Source organism: Thunnus maccoyii, chromosome 4 (genome assembly GCF_910596095.1).
Source record: "Thunnus maccoyii chromosome 4, fThuMac1.1, whole genome shotgun sequence".
Lineage (NCBI taxonomy): Eukaryota > Metazoa > Chordata > Actinopteri > Scombriformes > Scombridae > Thunnus > Thunnus maccoyii.
This window is the reverse complement of record NC_056536.1, coordinates 2566307-2589794: the sequence shown is the minus strand read 5'-3', so window position 1 is coordinate 2589794 and position 23488 is coordinate 2566307. Positions and strand designations below refer to the sequence as shown.

The 23488-nt window shown below is 38.1% G+C and overlaps 1 protein-coding gene across 1 annotated transcript; it reads right to left on the bottom strand.

The window, feature by feature from the left end:
• Nucleotides 1–5494: 5494 nt before the first annotated feature.
• Nucleotides 5495–7181, bottom strand: nppal (natriuretic peptide A-like). Its single transcript, XM_042409795.1, has 3 exons — nucleotides 7054–7181; nucleotides 6472–6782; nucleotides 5495–5729 (listed from the first exon to the last, which is right to left on the bottom strand). Exons 1-2 carry the CDS (start codon nucleotides 7135–7137, stop codon nucleotides 6474–6476), a joined length of 393 nt encoding a protein of 130 aa, XP_042265729.1. The 5' UTR covers nucleotides 7138–7181; the 3' UTR covers nucleotides 5495–5729; nucleotides 6472–6473.
• Between the last annotated feature and the right edge of the window lie 16307 nt (nucleotides 7182–23488).

The following is a 23488-nucleotide window of genomic DNA, read 5'->3' as shown; positions in this document are numbered from 1 at the left end:
GTCGCATTCCTGACACCTGATTCTGATAACAGGAGCTGTTGGAAACTGCTCCTTTTAAAGTGTTGTCTCTCAGATATGGGGCATTCGTATGACATAGCCGCTTCCATATGCTACTGTGTTTCAGAATCATACTCCACACCCCCCTCAACACGGGACATTGTTGTCACTGAGCTACGGGAAGTAGTAAACTAACAGACAGTGTGATGGTGTTACTAAACTGAGGGGTGTACGTGATTGTGGTAGGATAGCCTTCAACGGGAGGAACCAGTTTCAGACTGCCACTCTGGTAAAGGGTCTTTCAGCAAGACATGTTGTCCTATTAACTTTCAGGAATGACTGACTGACCTCTCTGTGGTCACAGCAAATGTATTACATGAATATTGCTGTTTGTCCCACTTATAAATTGTTTTTTAAAACCTTACAGTGGGTTGTACTTAGTCCTAATGCACTGGTTTTTAGCAGTTATAGTGGGAGAGCTCCAAAGATAGATTTGCATGATGTTTTATATTGCTTTATTGTTGGTCCCCTGAGAATGAAACTTAAAGATCTCCTCCAGACATGTATTAAGACATATGCAAAAAACTCTGCTTGGAACAATAATGTGTGTCTGATATGGTTTTTCCACCAGAAAAAAGTATAATTACCACCTTAAAATCTTTAAAATGACGTCTCCCCCTTCTCCCTTATATAAAAATCCAGAATCTATGAATATGCAAATATAAAATATTTTTCATTTTAGAAGTTGAACTGCTGGACACAAGATGTCTCTTACTTCACTGTAAAGTCCATTCTCACTGTATGTGCACTATAGACTAAAAAAATATGAACGTAGCCACTGTGATATCACACACTGGTTTATGAAGAGCGGTTTTGAAGCTCAAAGCGGGCGGCTCCAGCTGTCGCCATCTTGGCAGTGCCTGACTCTGCCTAACTCCCGGCTAATCCAAAATGGGCAAAGACGTGGAGCTCAGGTGGGCTGGATGAAGCCTGGTTGCTGAAACAAACCACCTAGCGGCTAGTAACCTGTCACTCAAAGCAGCCATGTCCTTAATTATGCATAACTTTATGGCTCAATAAATTCTAAAAGGGTGAGTTCACCCCCTGTACAGTTGTCATGGGAGGGCAAATTAGCTATAGAGACCAAAACCGTACTAGGCTGTAAACATATTTATTTCTGCTGTAAAGTCGGGCATTTTAATATGGGGGCTATGGGGATTGACTTGCTTTTGGAGCCAGACTAAAATGACCATTTGAGGAACTGCAGTTTTTGGCACTTCTGCATTGGCTTCATTTTTCAGCCCTGGAGGTTTTCCGCTTGATGTGCAATGGAGGATTCAAGTTTCACTATCACACTTGTGTAAGTTGAATATTGGACCATGACAGGCTTCCAAACTAGTTGTGATGTTTTTCAGCTGCACGCTTCTTAGTTTGTTGTACCGTTTGGTTCTGTAAATTGGTATAAATAATTTTCTTTAACTTACGTTAAGCTACTTTGATTTGAACTTGACGTATAGATACACATTTACATAACATATTCAAACATCCATTCACCTCATCTGTACAAAGAGAAGCCTACAAGCAAAATCATCTGATGGTACGAAGATAAATGTGTGTGTTTAGCAAACGTTGCAAAAATTTGAAAAGATTTGGCTTTCCACCAAATTAGAAAAATCTTGCTTAGTCTGGCAAGATAGTCCTAAAACATATAGTAAGACCTTCTGTTATGCAAGAGCCGCCTATTGCTCATCATTAATAAAAGAGAATAAAAACAGCCCTAGGTTCCTTTTCAGCACTTTGGCCAGGCTGACAAAGAGTCATAGCTCTATTGATTCATGTATTCCTATAGCTCTCAGTAGTAATGACTTTATGAGCTTCTTTAATGATAAAATTCTAACTATTAGAGACAAAGTTCATCACCTCCTGCCCTCAACAGGTACCGATTTATCCACAACCACAGGAACCTTAGAAACAGCTGTAAAACTTGATATATATTTAGACCATTTAGACTAACTTCAATGATTTGTTCATCTAAACCATCAACCTGTCTCTTAGACCCCATCCCCACTAGGCTGCTTAAGGAAGAGGTTAGCACTTAGTAGTTAGTTAGCACTTCTTTACTAGATATGATCAATCTGTCTTTGGTAACAGGTTATGTACCACAGTCCTTTAAAGTAGCTGTAATTAAACCTCTTATTAAGAAGCCTGCTCTTAATTCAGGCATTTTAGCCAACCTTTATCTGATCTTCCCTTTCTCTCTAAGATCCTTTAGAAAGCAGTCTCTAATCAGTTATGTGACTTTCTACATAACAATAGTTTATTTGAGGATTTTCAGTCAGGATTTAGAGCACATCATAGCACAGAGACAGCACTGGTGAAAGTTACAAATGATCTCCTAACTGCATCGGACAAAAGACGTCTCTCTCTACTTGTCTTGTTAGATCTAAGTGCCATATTTGACACAATTGACCATCACATCCTATTACAGAGGCTGGAATATTTAATTGGCATTAAAGGGACTGCATTAAGCTGGTTTAAATCCTATTTATCAGATCAATTTCAGTTTGTACACATTAATGATGAATCCTCCATGAAGGCAAAAGTTAGACACGGAGTTCCATAAGGTTCTGTACTTGGACCAATACTATTCACCTTATATATGCTTCCTTTAGGTAATATTATTTGGAAACACTTCATAAATTTTCATTGCTATGTAGATGATACCCAATTATATTTACCAATGTAGCCAGATGAAACCAATCAGTTCAAGTTCATAGAGACCTGGATGACCTGCAATTTTCTGCTACTAAACTCAGACAAAACTGAAGTTACATACTTTCTCAAAAAGATGCAGAAAAAATAGTCCACGAATTTGTTACTTCTAGGCTGTATAATTGTAATTCCTTATTATCAGGCTGCCCTAACAAGTCTCTAAAGACTCTCTAGCTGGCCCAGAATACTGCTGCATGTGTACTGACAAAAACCAGAAAGGTTTTTCTCCCATATCAGCTTTGCTGCATTGGTTCCTGTAAAATCCAGAATAGAATTTAAAATCCTTCTCCTCACCTACAAAGCCCTTAATGGTCCGGCACCATCATATCTTGAAGAGCTCATAGTACCGTATTATCCCACTAGAATACTGCACTCTCAGAATGCAGGCTTACTTGTGGTTCCTACAGTCCCAAAAAGTAGGATGGGAGGCAGGGCCTTCAGCTATCAGGCTCCTCTCCTGTCAAACCATCTTCCAGATTCAGTCCGGGGGACAGACACCCTCTCTACATTTAAGAGTAGGCTTAAAACTTTCCTCTCTGATAAAGCTTATAGTTAGGGCCGACCAGGCTTGCCTTAGATAAGCCCTTGGTTATGCTGCTGTAGGCCTAGACTGCTGGGGGACTTTGCACTGAGCTTCTCTCTCCTCATCCTCATCCTTTTGTTGTGTTTTGGTGCTATATAAATAAAATTGAATTGAATTGAATTGAATGCATTATTCTGCAGTGAAAGCTCAAGCATCCAACTGTAGGAACAAGAACAAAACACAATTTTGAGTGGAGGGGGACTTTAATGACTTTTCACCAAGATTGTACCCTATAACAGGCAGATTCTTACTATGATCTATGTCTCTGTGTGTCTGCTAATCTAATACATGCTTGGTTTAGGCTTGGGTTTGTGTGCACTAAATTACTGTATATTACTGTGTACTATATATTATTTAAACTTACATTTTGTTTTCTAAAGGTGCTGATTCAACTTTATGTTTATTTTGGATGCTGTAGTTTGTGGTGCTCTCAAACTGTAATCTTTCATACTGACAGATGTCTCTAATCTTCCATCCACCTATTCATATCAATAGTCTAAAGGCACATCTCAGTATAATGTATAACCCAGTACAATTTGACAGTAGTACAATCTACTGCCTCCAAAGTCGTTTTGAATCAACACCTCTATAAAACAAAAACTGCACATTGTAACCTTGGTAAGGAAGGGTTTATTGCAGGTATGGTGTTCCTAATAAAGTGGTAACTGAGTGTATATACTGTATATTTATAGACAAAAGTCTTAAAGTTCAATTGGCCCATGCAGCCATTTGCAGGCCTGCAGAATGTCTTCAGTTGTATTGCTTAAGTCAATTTTGGTCATAATATACAGAAAAAGATTTTAAAGTTACATGTACTGTAACAGGGTGGGATTCAGGGTGTGGCTAAAGACAACCTTTGATACATACAGTGTCAACAAAGATACTGCTTACTGATCTCATCAAGTGATTTTGTATGTAACATTGCCAATTTCAATAGTCAATTTAGAATGCTCCTTGTGCACTTTTGGATACAATCCACAGCATACTACAGCATACAGGATACAATAGAAGATACAATAGATATTAACCTGAAAAGTTAATATCTTACAAAGACATTTCTTTAAAACAGACAGATCAAAACTTTACAACTGACCTAATGAAACACTTTATTGCTCCAGATTCTTTTTTTTTTTGTTTCAATTATCCTCTGTCTCATGACTGCAAACAATTAGCCTGTGTGTCTGTAGATTGTCCACACTGCGTCGACTGCACCAATAAAAGATAAGAATTAAGTTGTTACGTTTTTTTTCTCAAGCAAAGATATGAACACTGAGAAACAATTACACATCATTTGTGATTTCCAATAAACCGTCGGCATTAAGAGTGATCTTCTTACTAAAAAAATATACTTTCCGACCGTTCAAAATAAGCTCTACTGCGGCTGTTTTATGCAGCTGCACAGAATACAGAATGTTCTCATACTGTGAAAAACATATTAGTGTCAATATTATGTCGGTGATCTGTCCAGTCTGAACTAGGTACTTTACATACCATTTCTCTGCAATACAGTTTTATTGGATTTCTTGATATTACACTAGTTGCAGGAATGTATTTGCCTTTTGATACTTTAAAAAGTACCTTCTAATATTTCTCACGTCCCTTTTTTGGATTTTTTTAATGTTCTTATGTATGATCAAAGGAATGTCTGATGTGTCTGCCTTTTTCTAACCTCAGTATAACTGTATAATATAATGTAACTCGGGAGTGATTTTTAATGATGTGCCATTAACCTAAGAATATGCAGGTTTTCACTCATCTTACTCGATTTTTTGTAAAAACAAACAAAGAAACAAACAAAAACAAAAAACATCCTGTAACCGTTCATAGATACATCATGTGAAATTTTTGTGATTAAAATCTTACCAACAACAAGGTGCAGTTGTTCATTTTCAAATCATGATGTCCTTCTCAACATTATTTAGATTGACATTTAAATTGATCTTCTGTCTATAGTATAAAAATGAAATAATAACAAAATAACTGAATTAAATGATTCCCCATCTAACACATTGGTTTATTCAATCTGCATCTAGGTGAAAATTAGTAAGCAGCTTTAAATTATCCATCAATATTTATGAAAAAAGAAAAGAATTTAACCACAGACTAAGATATAAGCAAAATAATTATTTTACTACAATTCAATCTGTTACAAGGCAACTCCTCTTTATTCAACAAGAAAATAATAAATAATAAATACTTTTACAATCATTTATTAACAGCTCACACATGAACAAGGAAATCACAGTTCTGAATGAGAACCATAGACAGGAGAGACTGAAATAATCGCCCATCAAAGTGTCAGTCAAAGCTTTTTGAGTGTCAGAGGAGCTTATGGTCACACTGATGTGCAGATGGGAAAACTCTGCGTCATCCACACCTGTTGACAGAACAAAAACAAATTAATATACCAGATTAAAACGGACTTTGTTACATTTTGATGTCTAAAACGATGATAACTGCAGCTGCTGCCCAGGTGCCCTTGAGCAATGAACCACTAAACCTCCAGCTGCTGCAGAGCACTCAGTGATATCCTATACATGTGTTATCACTATGAAACAGAAGCAGGTGCAATTAACTTCATTTTCTCTGCATAAATAAAAAATACATTTGCACAGTTTTGTCTCCCAATAGCATCATTTTCTTATAAGTTTTGCATGTCAATGTGTGTCAAAAAATTGATGAGGATAAAACACAAAATTTCCCTGTTTTGTTCTTTGTGTATACTGATACTAATTATCAATAAATATTAAATGTAATTATAATGTATTAATTGCTCTGAAAGCAAGCCTTAATCAAGTCCCTAAAAGGTTTTGAATGCATTTGTCACTCACATTCTGCATCATATTTTATTTGCATTTTATTTCTTTCAATCTCAGAAAATAACCCATTTCTCAACACTGCTGTATTGCTTTCCCCGTATATCATAAACACCTGTGAATCCTTGATTGAAACTGAATTGACAGCACATCTGCTTCTCTGTGAACATCGATGTGTTAAACTCTTTTTAGCATAACTCCAATTTTCTGTTTTTCTGTCTCAGATTTTTCATTGAGAATTTAATAATAATAATACAAACAGGGAATTTAAATCATATTTCAACCCAGCTCCCCAGTCCTTACATTCAGCATCCCAGCCCGCTGAAGGAACCGATCCTATCTAACCGGACACCAAAGCAGCTCCTCAGCCCGCCTTTCTTGTACCGGTTCCACGAGCGCTTGGAGGTCCTCACGAGGTCTTTGAAGAGAAGCGCGAGGACGCTTTGTTTGGCCGCCAGCGCAGAGTTGCTGGGGTCGGAGGAGTCCCACGGCTGTTCCTCGGAAGCTCCGAACACCGACTTGTCTGTGTTTCCATCTTTAATTTCCACCTCCATCTCCTCCGAGGAGTAGTATGGCGCGACATTAATCTCCTTTTCCAGAAGCTGCTTCAATCTCTGAGGGAAAAAATTAAATTATCAGAGTAATTAAGCTCAGGCCAACGCATTCCTCATTAACAAAGGAAACTGTAGGCACAACTGCACAGGTAGGCCGACATAACCTGGATGTAAATAGTTGTATCACCTCTAGCAAACAGTCACTGAAAAACACATTATTCATTATTGAAGACTAATACCTTTAAAATATGACATTTTCATCTTAGTGTCACGTCAGTCAGTTGTGAATTGAGATTTGATGTTTACCAATTAAAAGTGCCGGTAAACTTACCTGTAGATCAGAAACGTCTTTAGCTCCAACGAAATTAAGCACTAAGAGCAGAGATAAACAGCAAACGGAGATATTTGGGCTCATCTTCTTTTATGTTTTTTATTCTTTTTTTCTGTTAGGACCGGCTGGCGTTGCTCCTCTGGCTCGTGCTCGTCTGGCTCAAATGCCTTTATACACGACCTGATTCCGTCACGAGGACAGGGAAAATTAACGACGTGTGACTAATGTTTCTACACGTGGGAGTACAGGCTAACCTGACTGTTGACAATGAGGACTGAAGTGTTCGCAGGTTCAAAGTGAAGACTCAAGCCTCTGAGGTGTTGCGTTGCTCAGGGTCAGAACGCCTGTATTCAGAGCTCAATTTGTGTTACATTTTTTAGCAAACTAAAACCTGCAACTTTAAACAGAAATTCAAATTTTAAGAGTAAGGATCACAAAATGACTGTCTTTCAGGGAAAAAAAAAACATAACAGCCATAGAAAAACCAAGACAAAGTCACCTTTATTGCCACGTATTAATACTGTCAAAGAAATATAGCTACCAGACAGTGGTGGAATGTATTTAGTACAATTCTGAGGTACAACAAAAGATTAATTGTTACAGATTAAACTACTCAACAGTATACAAAGCAGTTACAATTAGCTCCACCTGTATTCACTAAAACATTAAAATGTTGTGTACATAATGCATCAGTTATAATAAGCCTAGTGAATGTAAATTCATTTCAGGCAGTGTCTGTCATTAGAGTAATCCACTCTTTGATTTGTAGAGCCATTGTGTTTATCTAGCGGTGTAAAATAACTGCAGCTATATTGGTGATCGCCATTATGAAAGACAATTGATAATAACACATGAGGTATAATTCGGTTCTATTTCCAGCAGACAAAGTTTAGATTATAATGGAATCAAGAGATCTAAATGTTGACCCAAACTCTCTTAGTGCATATCTCTTTCAACATAAATTATTCTTAGCTGGAGCCTTAAATGTGCAGTTTTACTAGAGTTAAATAATACCTATTCAATATTTTATACTGGCTGAGCTTTCCTCTCCTTATGCATTGACTTGCAATTGATTCATTATACATTGCCATGCTTTTTCATTAATATCACATTTTAGATCATTCTGCCAGATCTATTTTCCTCCAGCACTGAGTAGAGTTCCCCTCCACTAAAAAATATGTTTTTCTTCTTGTTTCTTTTCCTGTGATGTTCACTGTACAGAATGATGTATATGCAGAGTTTGTTTTCACATTTATCTGCTGAAGGAGGAAAGTTTCTCTGTTCTCACCTTAAATCCCAGCTCAACACGTGTACCTATAAGCATGATTTGTGACATCATAAGTAGTTTGTAGCCAATTGTGGTCCAGCATGGAACATGCACAAGTGTGATGTGGAAATTTGAAGCCTTCACTGCATATACAGTGTTTGTACCACCTCCACCCTGCCAAATTATGAGCGATTAGCCCTGGACCCTGTGAAGCTGAGCACACTGTGTGGAGGTGGATGGCAGCTAATTGACATTTCACCAGCTTCTCAACTGGAGGGCTATCATGCAAAATTGACTCAGGCCTCAGGACAGCAGTGAGCAAAACCACATGGTTTTTATTGAGGAAAACAGAGGTTTCCTAATTTGATCTGTTGGTCCTGTCACACAGATGTGTGGAGAAGTCCTTGTGCTCAGTGCTCAGATCATGTGATATAATTGAAAAGTGCAGAATAGCTACTGAAAGAGACCTTATTTTCAATTCAATTTTTGATCATTTGACATTGTACTGAACACTTTTTTGCTTTTGAGTGGCTTACATTTCTTTAGCCTGAGTCCATGCTAATGTTATATGAGGACATATTAAAACAATATTTTATCAGTTGACAATATGTTGCAAATTTCCCTGTAGGTCTCTACAGCTTCAGAACAACTGAGCCTTGTGGTATTTTTCTCATTCCCCAGTTGGATAGACTGGCTGACATTTAAACCTCTTAGCTGTCACTCAGATGAAGAATGTGCAATCCACCCTTGTACCGGTTCCCCTCCATTAAAGGCCTTAATTAGAACATAAGCGCCTCATCATCTAAACAACAAAGCTCGCTGAACTGAGGCGACGAACTCTGAAATGAGTGGGATACAGTGGGTTAAAAGTCATAATGATGTCAGAACTGTATATCAGACAACACAGCAGTGGTTCCCAGAGCCACATTCTTCAGGAGGAACTCCCCAATGGGATGACTACAAGTTTGATTGAACCATTATTTCTTTTACTAGAAATGATTGAATTTACAGAATGCATATTATAGGAATGACTTATCATAGGTTTTTCTTCCATAACTTTTGCATATTGGATAAATATCTGCACTTTTTTGGGGGGTACTCATAATTCATTAACTGATTTCTTTAAAGATTTGTGTTGTACCTCACTAATGTCAACTTGATAGCTGCATTCAGGGGGTGTAAATAGCTTACTTATGGTAAATGTGCATGCTACAGTGGTGGAACAGGTACTCAGATCCTTTTCTTAAGTAAAGGTAACAATACCACAATGTAAAAATACTCCATTACAAGTAAAAGTCCTGCATTAAAAATCCTACTTAAAGATCCCCTATGGACTGTTTAGAGACATGTAATACATGAATGCTAGCTAGCTAACTAACCATTATGGACATAAAGTTTTTCATGAGGAGTCAAACTCAGCTGCAGTTGGAAAAGAGTGTAAAGAAGAAATGGTAGAAAAAAGTACATATAGGCAGGAAAGGAGTGGAGATTGAAGAAACGAGAAAAGGAGTGGACAGAATGGAGATGCTTAATACGTTACTACTTATGTTACTAGTGCTATTTAGATGTTAGATATACAATATTTCTGTATGGCTCATAGCTTTACAGAGCCATACTTTAAGATAACAATATATGCCCATGTTCTTTATCCTACTATGCTGTTCCCTAAAGAAATGTAATATAATCTGAGTAAATGTTCCTCTGTTGGCCTAATATTCAATTCAGAGTTTTGAAGACCACATTTACTTGTTGGAGATCCTTAATCTGCAGTTAGAGGTTGCAGGTTTGCAAGTTGCCATCAGCGTATGAATGGGTGAATGTCACTTGTAGTGTAAAAAGTTTGAATGGTCGGAAAGACTAGAAAGGCGCTGTACAAGTACAGTCAATTTACCATTTACCATGATGATATCTTTCAGTAAGCCAGCCTAAAGGCCAGGCGTCTCCATGTGTTCTCTCAAGACATTTCAAGCTGAATCAAATAAACGGTTAATAGCTTCAATGTTCACCTTGTTTTTCTCTTCCAAATCAGGGGGCTCTGCCAGATTACATAATGAAAATTGTTTTTGCCTTTCTCAATTGTAAATACTAATCAATATCTAAGTGATAATTACAATCAGAAAGCTTGTATTATAATCAAAGCTTATATGTATTTGTGAGTATTAAGCTGTGTTTTAGACCAACATAACCCTGTGTGAAAAAACGTTGGGGAAAAAGTTGGACATGTCTCAACTTTTGCTCCAGCACAAAGTCATCTGGCAAGGTGCAGTGGTGGCCAATTACATACAAGTTAGAGTTCAGCATATACAAACAAGTCTTTAACACTGAATCTTTAATCTGAACTGACTATACTGAATCACCACTCTCACTGATCGAATCAGTAAGTGACCGCTGTGTTCACTTACGTTGTATAACTGAAGTGCACTTGAATAGTGACACTTTTACTATTTTACATACTAAAATGAATTGAAAGGTGATGTGAATGTTTATCTTAGAGAAATAATGAACATATTACATAGTTACTATGAATCTTTGAACTGAATGTAATGAATCAAATCAACAAAGAGATTTGTAATTTACACCTCTTGTGCAACTACATATTCCTAGTACATCATTTAGTAGCATGAATGTTGTATTTCTACTGTTTACCTAACAATCATTGTGACAAAAGATAAAATCATTGTCCGTAAAGGTCTTTCTAATTGTATCATAATACTGCAGTGTTTTGGTGTCTGAAAAGCCTTCGAACATCATATAGATTTAATGAACTGTTTGCACAAGTGAAATGTGTGATAGGCCACACCCACTTGCACCAATCAGTATGGCACTTCAGATTTTGGTTAATACTTGTCCCCAGAGCATGCACACCAATTTTGGTGAAATTCTGTCCTCTGGGTTTTCAGATACACATTTGTTGCGTCCCCTATGGGTCGGGTTCAAAATGCTTTGGTAGACTTATTCCCAATCAAAGACTGATGTTTCGACCAAAATTTATGATGATTGAACAAATGGAGCTTAGTGAAAGTTCAGTCAGGAAGACTGTCTTTTGCATGCTCAGGTCTGTAGTTTTATTTCTCAAACCATCTGTCATTCCCATCCCTCATGCATGCTCATTCATAATTTCCTTGCTGTCATTTCCCTGGGCGTCAATTAAGACATCAGCTGTTCACATCAGCTGGTCACATTTAAACAATAGCATGGTGACACACTTTCATTGTCAGCCTATCGTATCGTGGCTGTCTCTTAAATAGATTTTCTCCCTCTTTGCCTTAGTGCTTTCATGGTGCTGTTTTGCATGCAGATTCATCAGTGCATCACTACATCAACCTCATCAGCCTTATCAGTCTCAGCAGAACTCATCAGCCACCACCACCACCAGTGACTAAACTCCATGGGGGGATTTATCTTGCTGCTGCTCAGGACTGATTTTCCTCGATTCAAAATCTCCCTGTAGAGTCTGAGCGCTGACTGTTGACAACACTGACGCAGTTTGACTTTTGACAACACTTAATCATCAATATCATCTGTAGAATAAACAATTCTTTTTGCTTCATTCAATTGTCTCTCCTGATTGAAATGGGTAATCGTTTATGGCAAATATTTACTAATCCCGACCCTTTGCAAAGATATTTTGGTTGGTAGTTGCACACAACTACAAAGGTGTATCTCAGTCTCCCAAGGCAGTATTCTAAATTTGTCAGGTTTGGGGATACACAGGCACCCCCGAACATAAGACATTGGAGGCCTGCTGTGTCCAGCCTGCATGGAATCCCATAAGGAAAGGTGGAATAAAATGTCCAACAAAATGTCCCACAACACCATTTGACCAACAGGACTAAGGATGGACCTGCCGTGTTGAAATGTGTGTCTTAACACATTGTTGCACAACAACTCCCCCTCTCATCCTGGGACACTCCCCACAGACAATCATAACCCCCCCCCCCCCCCCACCCCTCCTCTTTCTGATTGTCTCTCCTCTTCCCTTTTTGTCCCAAATCAAGAGACTATTGCCAGATATACCTGCATGCTTTTAAAAAGGCTATAATGCCATTGCCTTATTTCTTTCCTTGTTGTTTGAATGTGTACATTTGTATCTATAACTATGTTAGAAATTTCCTGTAATTTTTAACATAGTTCTCTCAGTTGTATGTGTGTTAAAATCTGGTAAATAATATCTCAATAACCACTAGAGATAAACGTGTGCTGTTTGGTAGCATTGTAATCTCCTAAACATAAGGACATTGGATTTTTAGTCATGGTAGTTGTTTGGTAAAAAGGTACAGATTTTGAGAAGTTGTTTTAAAGTATGACACATTATCTGACCTCCAGTGGATGCCATGTCCTCAGAGGGGGGTAAAACAAAGATACCACCCCTGGGGGGTCAGCAGTCCTCTGATTGGTCAGATGCTTCTTTGAAGTCCCTTACCTTACTGTACCTATAAAAGACCATCACTGGAATGCAATAGTTGGATTCTTTTTGTTACCGGTACGAAGTCCCATTCTTTCTCTGTGTTGAGACCAACGTCAGCTGACAATTCTTCATCTCCACTCCATGCAGCAGCAACACCTTCTCATCCATCCTGACGGCACCATCTCACTCAGCAGCTACCAGCCCACAGACATGCAAGTAGCACACTTCTGCTCTACTAACCAGGTGAATTCAAAAAGCTTAATCTGCTTAGAATTGAATTTTAAATTTGCCACCCCAGTTTACCAGCTGCTTCCAGTGATGGTCACTAGTCAGTCTGTGTTTGTTCATCTGTTGCACCCCCTTTTCTGACAAACTCTGGTTCTGCATTCATTCATTGTAGCGTCATTGTTTGTTTAGTGAGTAATAAATGTTTTGTGTATAAGTTCATTGCCTTTGTTTTCTTTAACTTACTTTCAGTCACTTTACGTATCCGATCCCTTTTCTGAGTGCAAGTTAATCCCTTTCCAAAACTGATTTATGTGTTAAAGTTTCTCTTGACTGATCACCAAGAGAAACTATTTATTAGTGTTATTGTGCATCTGGCCCCAGCCGATTTAATAGAGGTAAACACAGCACTGTGCTCTGTTGCAGCATCTCAGATGCTGCAGGGAGAAGAAGCGTTCCATACAGAATAAAACCGCTGTGGACAGCAGATACTGTAAGAATCACTCACAGTCATTTATAGATCAGTACAATGCTTTAATCACATTAAATAACTGATTTAATGTGATTTATATTTGAAGCATTAATCCATTATTGCAGCACATTTACATCAAGTATTTAGTTGATCTTGTTGAGCCATCTAAGACCCATTTTCCACCAAAAACATCAACAACTTGCTTTGCACTGCCTTTTTGTGAATCTCCCCCCAGCAGCTAACCATGCATGCAGTGCTGTGCACCACAATACCACACAGATAGGCTGAGCAAATACGGTAAGGAAAATATTGAACTGTCCATGTACTGCTTGCGCTGGTCATTGCACTATCATGAAAAATAGGGCCCGATGTTGTATTTGGTGGTCACATTATTTAAACTAGTCAGAACTAGCAGCCATCATAGGCTACTCACAGTCTTCTGTGTTCTGACTATGATTGAATTTAAAGATCCAACATCTTATGCCTGAGCCACACAGCCTACCTCTTCCTGAGCAGCACGTGTGCGTCGCTGAACTGCTGCATCTCACAGGCCTGTGGTGTTCACACAGACAGCTGCTGCTTCAGTGCTGCTACTGCCAGCTCTATCTTTCTACATAGAGTTTGACCATTGACTGTATATAAATATTTATTCACAGTCAATGAGTTTGACTTTGATAATGGTCATCAATAATAGAATGTTTCTTATCATTTCATTATAAATTTCATTTATATTTAGTTTAGACAGAAAAAGGTTTAGAAGCGTGTGCTCAATTGTGAAAAATAAATATGCCTAATAATATTTGAGGTGAAAGTGGCTTTCTTTCTGACGGGCATGGTGGGGTCTGGTTGGGGTTACTTCTGTGTCAGCCACATACACTTCTCACATAGGTTTTTTTTTAATGATCATACTGATTATTCCATCAGTTAAACCCCTGCTGTCAACACTCCAAGTGAAGAAAATCCCTCCAGACCACACCAAGTTCCCCAAACAAACCTCCAAACCAACTGTCCCAAGGGAAACTGATAACAAATAAGAAAAGTAACAACACCAAATCTCTGCCTGGAAGCAGGTGAAACAACAAGCAGGAGTTCCAGTGTGAACTAATATCACAGAAAGTGACAGGAGTTGAGAAAAGAAGCTCCATGTGTCACTGACTCTCAGCACTGGAGTTCCCCACCAGAGAGGCTCCCTGGCGTGGAGCACTGCACAGGCTGACCCTCAGTGGTATTACTTCATGTCTGTGACATATTCCACAGATATACATTAATCTACAGACATTGAAACTATAGTAAAAAGCTGTATTGATGCTGGTATGATGTCAAAATTACTGTCAACAGATCATTTCCCCTTTCTATTTTTGCTGAGAACCACGCATGTCATGCGGAAAATAGGTGAGACCCCAAATCTCTAGATTATGTGCCGAAGCAGCCGCACATGAGATGCGCTGATTGAATGGCCTACTGTATGTCATGCTGACATAAAATCCTAAAACCAAGAATCATAAAGATACAAAACAAATCTCCAGGGTTGTTTGTATAGCCTACGCATGAATGAGAACAGGTTGGTCTTTTCAGCCCTAACCCTAACCCAAGCACCTCAGGCCTTCCTCCAAGCCTGTAGTAATGCCCTTTATGTCAGCATTATTGTAATCTCTGAAGGTGACTCATTTTGGTCACTATTTCCACTAAAAAAGGAAAAAACAAACAAACAAAAAGCTTGATTTTATATATTGGTCCTTCAAAGTGTTCTCTGAAACTAGGCTTGGGATGGTTTGTGTCCATGAAATGAGAAAATTAAAACTTTGTCATGGACCTAAACCAAATACATCATTGGAAAGGTCTCTCCCTGGAGAGTAACATATGTCAGTATGAAGATTCCTCATGGCTCCTACTTTGATATGCTGACCTTTGAACCTTCACCTTGGTGCATGTTTGAAGGCTTATAATTCAGCAACAAAAGGGGGTACAGACATGGGGACAACTGTTACAGAGAGCTTGATACAAATCAGCACCACAGTTGTAGTTCTTCTGGTTTGCAAAATAGGGTTGTAAATATAGGGTTGTAAATTGTATATCTACTGAATACATCAAATATCTAGTAAAGCCGAACTAGTAATTACACTGTCCCTAGATGATCTATGTCAAGAAAAAGTAAAGATGTTGGTTTATTTCAGGTAATATAGCTAGTATTCTAGAAATGGGTTTTGGGTTGGTGTTCAGTGTCAGTGGGAGTTATGCAGTGCTTCAAACTGTGTTTAAGGAGTTTGCTCAGTCCCATCATGCATGTATTAAACTACCTCCTCAATGCTTGAATGAATATTATGAAAATAAATTGCACATTTCTCAATAGAAATGTTATCAAAGCAGACAGAAACTGTATTGACACCGGTCGATAGAAGAGAATAAGTTAAAAAACAACAAAAATAAAAAAACGTAGGCATCTATCTATCTATCTATCTATCTCAATATTTTATTCCTGATTGTAACTACCAATCTGCAGTACTACGTAATATTCATGTTATACTGAATATGTTATGTCACGGCTTTTGCTGGCGTCTTCACTATAGTAATAGTTGCTGAGGATCATGGATAGGCTAATTTAGCCACTTCCGCTATCGTCCAGAACTGATAACAAAAACTTGATTTCTCACAATCGAATGTGAAATAATTAAAACCGATCATATTGCAGAGTTATCAAGGACACTTGATTCATTCATTCAAATTGGCAGTGAGGAAAATACTTCCCGGAAGCGGGTCATCCAGTCCGCCAACGGGACTGATAAAAACAAGGATAAAATCTTGTCACTAAATGCTGAGTAATGTAGACGTTGTAATTTAAAAATTAATTAAAATTGAGAAAAAAAACACATCTTCTGTGCTCCCAAGTCTCAAAATGCATTGTCTCAAGAAATCAGCCAATCACAAAGCTTCATATTCTGTTAATGCACAGTTTATACCTGATCGATTTTACTATACATACACACATTATTTTCTTTACATTTTAATATACAGTGCATTATTTTCTTCCTGATTGTTAACTCCAATATGCAATACCACTGACCTTATGTGCAATACTATATAATGTTATACTAAATATAGGTTATGTCCGGTTATGTCATGGCTTTAGCTGACATCTTCACCATAGTAATGGTCACTGAGGATCATGGGTAGGCTAATGTAGCCACTTCTGCTATGGCCCAGAACTGACAAAAACACTTGATTTCTCACAATCGAAAATGAAATAATTAAAACAGATGTCCATAACACTAACTCATCGTATTGCAGATTTATCAAGGACACTTGTGTTTTTGTGTGGAGAATTGATGAGGATATCATTAAAATCGGCCGTGAGGAAAATAACGTTTCTTCCCGGCATGGGACTGATAAAGAAATAAAATCAAGGATAAAATCGCGTGATTAAATGTTGAGTAACATAGCAGTTATAGTTTAAAAATGAATTACAAATGAGAAAAAACAATACATCTTCTGTGCTCCCAAGTCCAGAAAAAAACATGTTGCAGGCACGAAAGGTACTTCCTACTGAAATATATTAGTCAATAGATTAAATTTCATGACTATTTCACCATTGCCATGACACTGGGTTGCACCATTACTAGAATTACCTCTGAAGTTCCATTACTCTCAATACCTGATTTGATACCATGGCAAAACCAGAAATCCCATTCAGGACACACTCCTTTATTTAAAAACTTTTTATAAACATTAAGAATTGAACAGAAACGTTGTGTGTTTCATTATTTAAGCATACAGGCTGCATTAGAATAAGAGTTACTAATTAAATATTGACCTGTAACCTTCAAGTAGAAAGCAAAGCAGCCCAAAAAATAGTCATTTCAAATTAGAGGAACTGTATGAAATATGATGCTGTAACAACAAATACAGCTGTGGGATTATGTGCTCTCATTTTGGTTTTGGAATCTTGTGGGTATGACTGAATCTTTAAGTGTTTCAGCATTTAAACAAACACCCTCTGGCTATATTAGAATAATAACATTGAGTTATAGAGTGAGATGTCAATACCAATGATAACTAAAAACACTGGTATTATTTGCTAAATGCTGGTATTGATTTGGTGTCCATGTAGCTATGGTATCTATGTATTGATTCTTGTGACACCCCTGATTATATCCACTTTGTAATGTGGTTATCAAGCTGTTAAGAAGAATGGTTCCCAAACTAGGATCCAAAGACCACCAGCGGTTTTGAGAGGGGTGCAGGGGTTCTCGGCAAAAGCACAAAATCCTCAAACTCGGGTCTGTGGTCTGTTACGCATCTATTCTGTTTGAGATAGCCAGCCTGGTTTCTCCAAATCCTAACAGTACTGGATTTTTCTAGCTTCCATTTATGTCCATTGCTCACTTTTTGCTCCTCTGAAGTGGGGCAAAAAGTTGTTATATGTGATGTCATGTCATGTCTTTCTATTTGGAACACTGAGAATTTGTAAATCTGAACCCATGATTTGAAAGTTTTTTGTTTTTTAATAAATGAAATTCTGAATGAATGTTTCACAAATTTCTGCTTTGATTCTTTCATAAATTTAATAAATATATAAGTAAACGGTTATAATAGCAGGCACATTTATAGTATTTTTGTCATTGTTCAACGTAGGCCATTTCAGTAGAGGCATTAAATATATGACAAGAGAATAGAAAGAATTTTGTTTTACTTTTTAATGGCACTTTCTAGGCGGGACGTTTTACTTATGTCATTAAGGTCTTTGATAATACATTAATCACCTCCAGTCCAACATGGTGGAGGCAGAACTCTGCTGCAGCACGCTGATGTTGCAATTGAAAGCCTTTTTAGCTTTTACTTCTTATCAATGTAAGTTCTTTGCTGTGTTCGTAAAATGAAAATTCATGCATGAAATCCAAAAAAATTCCAAAAAAATTATTTCTGGGTAGGATGATGAGAGAAATAATCTCACTGAATTTCAAGAAATCAAAGCAACTTTGTTCCAAAATGGCCACTGACTTTCTGTTTTCAGTTGGTGGCACTATTACTATGACTCAATATTGATATGTAGATGATAGGCCTGGACTTTTGTCAAGCATATGACATCTGGGCCAGATTGGACAAAGTCCAGTGGAGTTACAACAATTTCCTGTTTCATGGCGAGACATGCAAATTCACTGGCACACCACATCAGGGGCATTCCACTAACACTCATGATTTTGATAACTTTTCATCGTAAAGGTCTTAAGATGAAGCCAACCAAGTTTGAAGTAGGTTGATTCAAATCTCTAAGAGGAGTTTGTTAAAATACAATGCCTGCAAATGGCAAAAACGGAGCAAAATTGGCAAAGTTGATTTAAAATGGCTGACTTCCTGTTGGACTTAAGGTATGGCTCCAAGAGGCTTTTTTGTGTGTTTGGACATGATACATGTGCCTGCCAAATTTCGTTCACCTACATCAAATTTAGAGGTGGCGGCTTTGACTTTGAAATATTCTAGGAGGCACCCTTGAGCACTTTTGCTACGCCCAAACCCAAGACCCATAGCAGATATCATGTTTCACTACTTCTGACACATGTGCCAACTTTATGAGTTTTTAAGCATCTCTAGCCCCTAAAAAACAGCCTCCTGTTTCATGGCGAACAATGCATCACCATGGCAACAGCTTTCGGTGAAAACTAAAAAGCTTCAGTATTTAGCATCATCGAGGTCTTACAACTTAACTGACCAAATTTTAGGTGGATCTGGTTAAGCTGATAGGAGTACTTACTAAAAGAATGGTGCTAATGACTTCCTGTTGCCAGTAGGTGGCGCTGTGATTGTGATTCACGAAATTTGGCACGCATATCAGGTCTAGTGAATAATTTGATAAAATGTAAAAATTAACCCCCAAAGTGCCAAAATGTGCTCTCTAGCGCCATATATGTAACTAATATGGCCACCACAGCCCATAGGAATGTCGTAGAGAGATCAAACCAAAACTGAATTATTCGTCTGATCAAGACCTACAAATCATATGCTGAAACCACTGACCTAAATCCAACAGGAAGTCCATAATTAGCTTTTCACAAGATTCGTACTTTAAAATTCTCCTCTCCAACTGAGAGGGAGAGAGAATAGGAGGGGGTGGATGGGTGTAGGGGGTTGAATGGAGCTCATTTTTGTAGGATACAGCAGGAAGGTCTATATGCATACAGTACATTATATGCAAACTTTGTATGAAGTTTGGTGTTATTATCATTTATTTTAAAATAATTATAGGTCTTATATGTATAATTCAGTAGTGGGGATGACCCATGAGGGGAAGGGAAAAAATGGAGTGAGGATGACAGTTTAATGATAAAGTGCTGTAGAAAAATAAAATCTAAAACTAAAATTTGTAGCTCTGTACCGGAGTTTTTCCTTTATTAGGGCCCAAGCACCTAGTGGTTCGCTCACACTCTCCATTCAAACATATGAGTATTTTTCTGTGTCCAGTTGCAGTGGACTTGTTGTCTCTACAAACCTGACAGTACACATTTCAATCAAACTTTGACCAGGTCATGTGGGTCAAAAGTCTTTACTTTTCTAAAAATAAACCTGATGAAAATTAAGAAATTAATATATTTTACACACAAACTCATCAAGAGTTTTCAATATACTAATTGAAATTCAAGTGAATGGGCCCAAAACTTGCACAATTTTGATGCCACAGGTGTGAGCAAGACAGACATGTCTCACCCTGCAGAAAATTCTCGTCCTCACACCATTGAGATTTGATGTTTCGCCATGACAGAGGAAGTTGCTATAACTTTATAGTAAATGCTCCAGTCTGCACCAAACTTTACATGTTTGATAACGTCCCGGCCGGAACACGTGTACATGTTAATATTCCATCAGTGATGCAAAGTGGCTGAATAGCGCCCCCTATGAAATTTCAGCGAAGCAGCCCCAGCAGCAGGCAAAATAGTAAGGAAGTGATGTTTATCTCCCTCTCTTGCCCTGTCTGAAAACAGACCGGGTCTGAAGACATCTACATGCCCGTGAGAGAAGCCCTTCGATTGCACTGCGGCCTGACATGTGTGGAGGCGCGAGGGCTTGTTCAACGCTGTTTGCAGCTTTAATTATTACAACTCTTTGACCGCGAATATCTAAGACACACATATCCCAAAACTAATGAAAATTGGCAGGTACGTCAGTTCCGGTGTAAATTGCAGATTTTACGGGTCTCGCAAAAAGGTGGGGAAAAATAGCTCGACAGAGCCCCTCGATACAGATTGTCGTAGAACAATGAAATTTGGTATGGATATGTATCATGACCAGACGCAACAAAAACTTCCTTGAGCCATACCCTAAGTCCAACAGGAAGTCGGCCATTTTGGATTACAGTTGCCATTTTGACGCCAATTTTGCCATTTCCAGGCCGCATACTTTAACAAACTCCTCCTAAAGATTTGACCTCAGCATATTCAAATTCAGTCAGTATCATCTAAAGACATTGGAAATGAAAAGTTTTCGGTGAGTTTTCGACATTGCCAAGGGGGCGTGGCTGGGCGGTGAATTTCGACCCTTCGCCATGAAAATTGAAATGGCCATAACTATGGCATATATGATCCTAAGAGACCCAAACCTTTTGTGCTTGAAAAGAGTCCGGCCCTAAACAGATCCATGTGTCAATACTGGATCTGAGTCATAGCGCCACCTACTGGCAACAGGAAGTTGCATGTTTTACACTTTGATGCCCTGTGGGTAGCACGGTGATTGGATCCACCTCAAATTTACTCACAATAGCCTCAAGACCTTGGAGATTGTATATTCTGAAGTTGGTGACTTTTTGTTGAAAGGTGTTGCCATGACGAAGCGGTGAATTTCAGTGTCTCGCCATGAAATTTCAAAGCTGTATAACTTGACTCCACATGGTCTGATCTTTTCCAAATTTCATATGCTTGTTAAGAGTCCCAGTCTGAAGACATGTACAGGCCCATATTTAGTGACAGTCATAGCGCCACCTACTGTCAACATGAAGTAACATGCATCATACTTTGTCTAATTAGTCCTAATGAATTTGGGCAATGCACCTGAAATTGACTCAGCTGAGATGTAAGTGTAACACTCGGCTCCTAACACTACTATTTAGTAAGGATTTTTATAATTTTGGAACAGAATCAGAGGATACCAGATTCAGACAGGAGGCAGAAATGGCTATCTGCAACATTAACATCATTAACATCAAGCTGTAAACTGGTGCCGTGTATTATTTTTGAAAATAAACAAAATAATTAAAATAACTTTAAGTTCAGTAAATAGTTAAATTCCACAAAGTCAGTTTCTCAGTTTCAATTTAGCAACAAATTATTTCTTCTGTCATTTTTTCTTTTGGTTTTGAACCACCAAGTTCTTTTCAACTACTTCTCTATTTTGACTGGGTGCACCCTTCTATAGGTAAACTAAATTCTCAATATCTGGATCCAAGGTTAGATAGGTAACAATATCAGAACCATAGCCTGTTCAATATTATCATTTCACAACACACTTCAACCTTGCAACAGTTCACTATTCACTGCTCTAGCAATAACAAAATCACTTTAACCAAGGCACAATAATACACCATATCAATAGTATGAATACTCAGTCCACTCATTTAAACCAGTGCTGGTTATGGCTCAGTCCTTCCACAGGCACAGGGAATGCGTCTGAAGAAGAATATAGGAGGTAAGTGTCTTTTCCAAGCCAAGTCAAAATGAAGTGTAGAGTCAGAGTCTGGGATTTTGAATTGTGCAAGTGGGGCTGGGGGTTGAGCATGAAAGTGGTGCTGGCCTTGTGCACTTAAGATGTTTACCCCACTGCTGTGGTAGGAAAGAGGTAAGGTTGACAGTTCTTGGCTCTGGGTTCTCGGTTCAGGGATCTTCAATCCAGGGATCTAATGGTCTCGTCTGGTTTGGCTCGCCATCAACTTCAAATCAACTCAAAAAACCTGACCTGCAGTCATTGACATGGCCAGAAATGATCATTAATCAATTGCCATTCTGATTTGTCATTAATTCCTTAAACCTCAACAAAATATATACATATAATGTAAACAATCAACACATTTTAATAACCTTTACAGTAAATGAATTTTTGAGTAAAATGAACTAAATTACTATTTTTTATCTTAACCTGGTATTTTTAAATTAAAACAATATTACATGAATTACAGACCAACAGTGTGAACTTTACACTCTATATTCTTATGTCTTCTGTTCTTTAAATCAGATTCATTATACCAATGAAATATAATACCCAACAAAACATAACTTAGTATGTTGCTTCAGTATTAAACAGTTCAGTAGCTTTACCAGCCACAGAAAACATTGAGCAATTAAATACTCCACATGTCACATACTTATATTTTTTCCAGTTCCAAACAGTTTCAGTTTCAGTTTATTTGAGCTCTACAACAGTCAGCTAATTGCACTATTCAGCACTAAATGCTAATTTTTGTTAGCTCTAGGCTCATTCACTTGAACGAGCCAGCTTAGCCTAGCATCATGTGGCGCAGCATTTAATTGTTTACTTTTACTACGACTAACCAATTCGGGAGTTCTTCTGTGTCACTCGGCAGGTTTCAGTGAGCAGCCTCTCACACACACACCTCTACAAGCTCACAACAAAGTACAGGCTGTTACCGTTCTGTTTTGCCAACATTATCTGGTGTTTTTATTGTTTTATCTGTATTTTTACCGTTCAGCGGCAGGTCCTCTCTCAACAGTGTCACCCAGTGTCTGACTAGCATATGCTGTGTAGCTTGCCTACGGTGCTGCAGACCTGCGCTCTGATTGGCTGAGGCACTTCTGTGTTGTTAACTCTTTGTGACCCTGTCTCTTTGTGAATGCTGTTGCCATGGTGACACATTCTTCGCCATGAAATATGATGCTGTTTTTGAGGGGTAAGGGATGGTTTTACAGTCACAAAACTTGAAACACGTGTCTGGAGTGACACCATTTAAAATCCTGTATAGGTCATCGGCATGGGCATGGTAAAATGGCTCAACGGCACCCCCTTGAAAATTTCAAATTCGAAGCCCCGCAGCAATTGACAAGTAACTTACTGTAATTTATTTTACAGT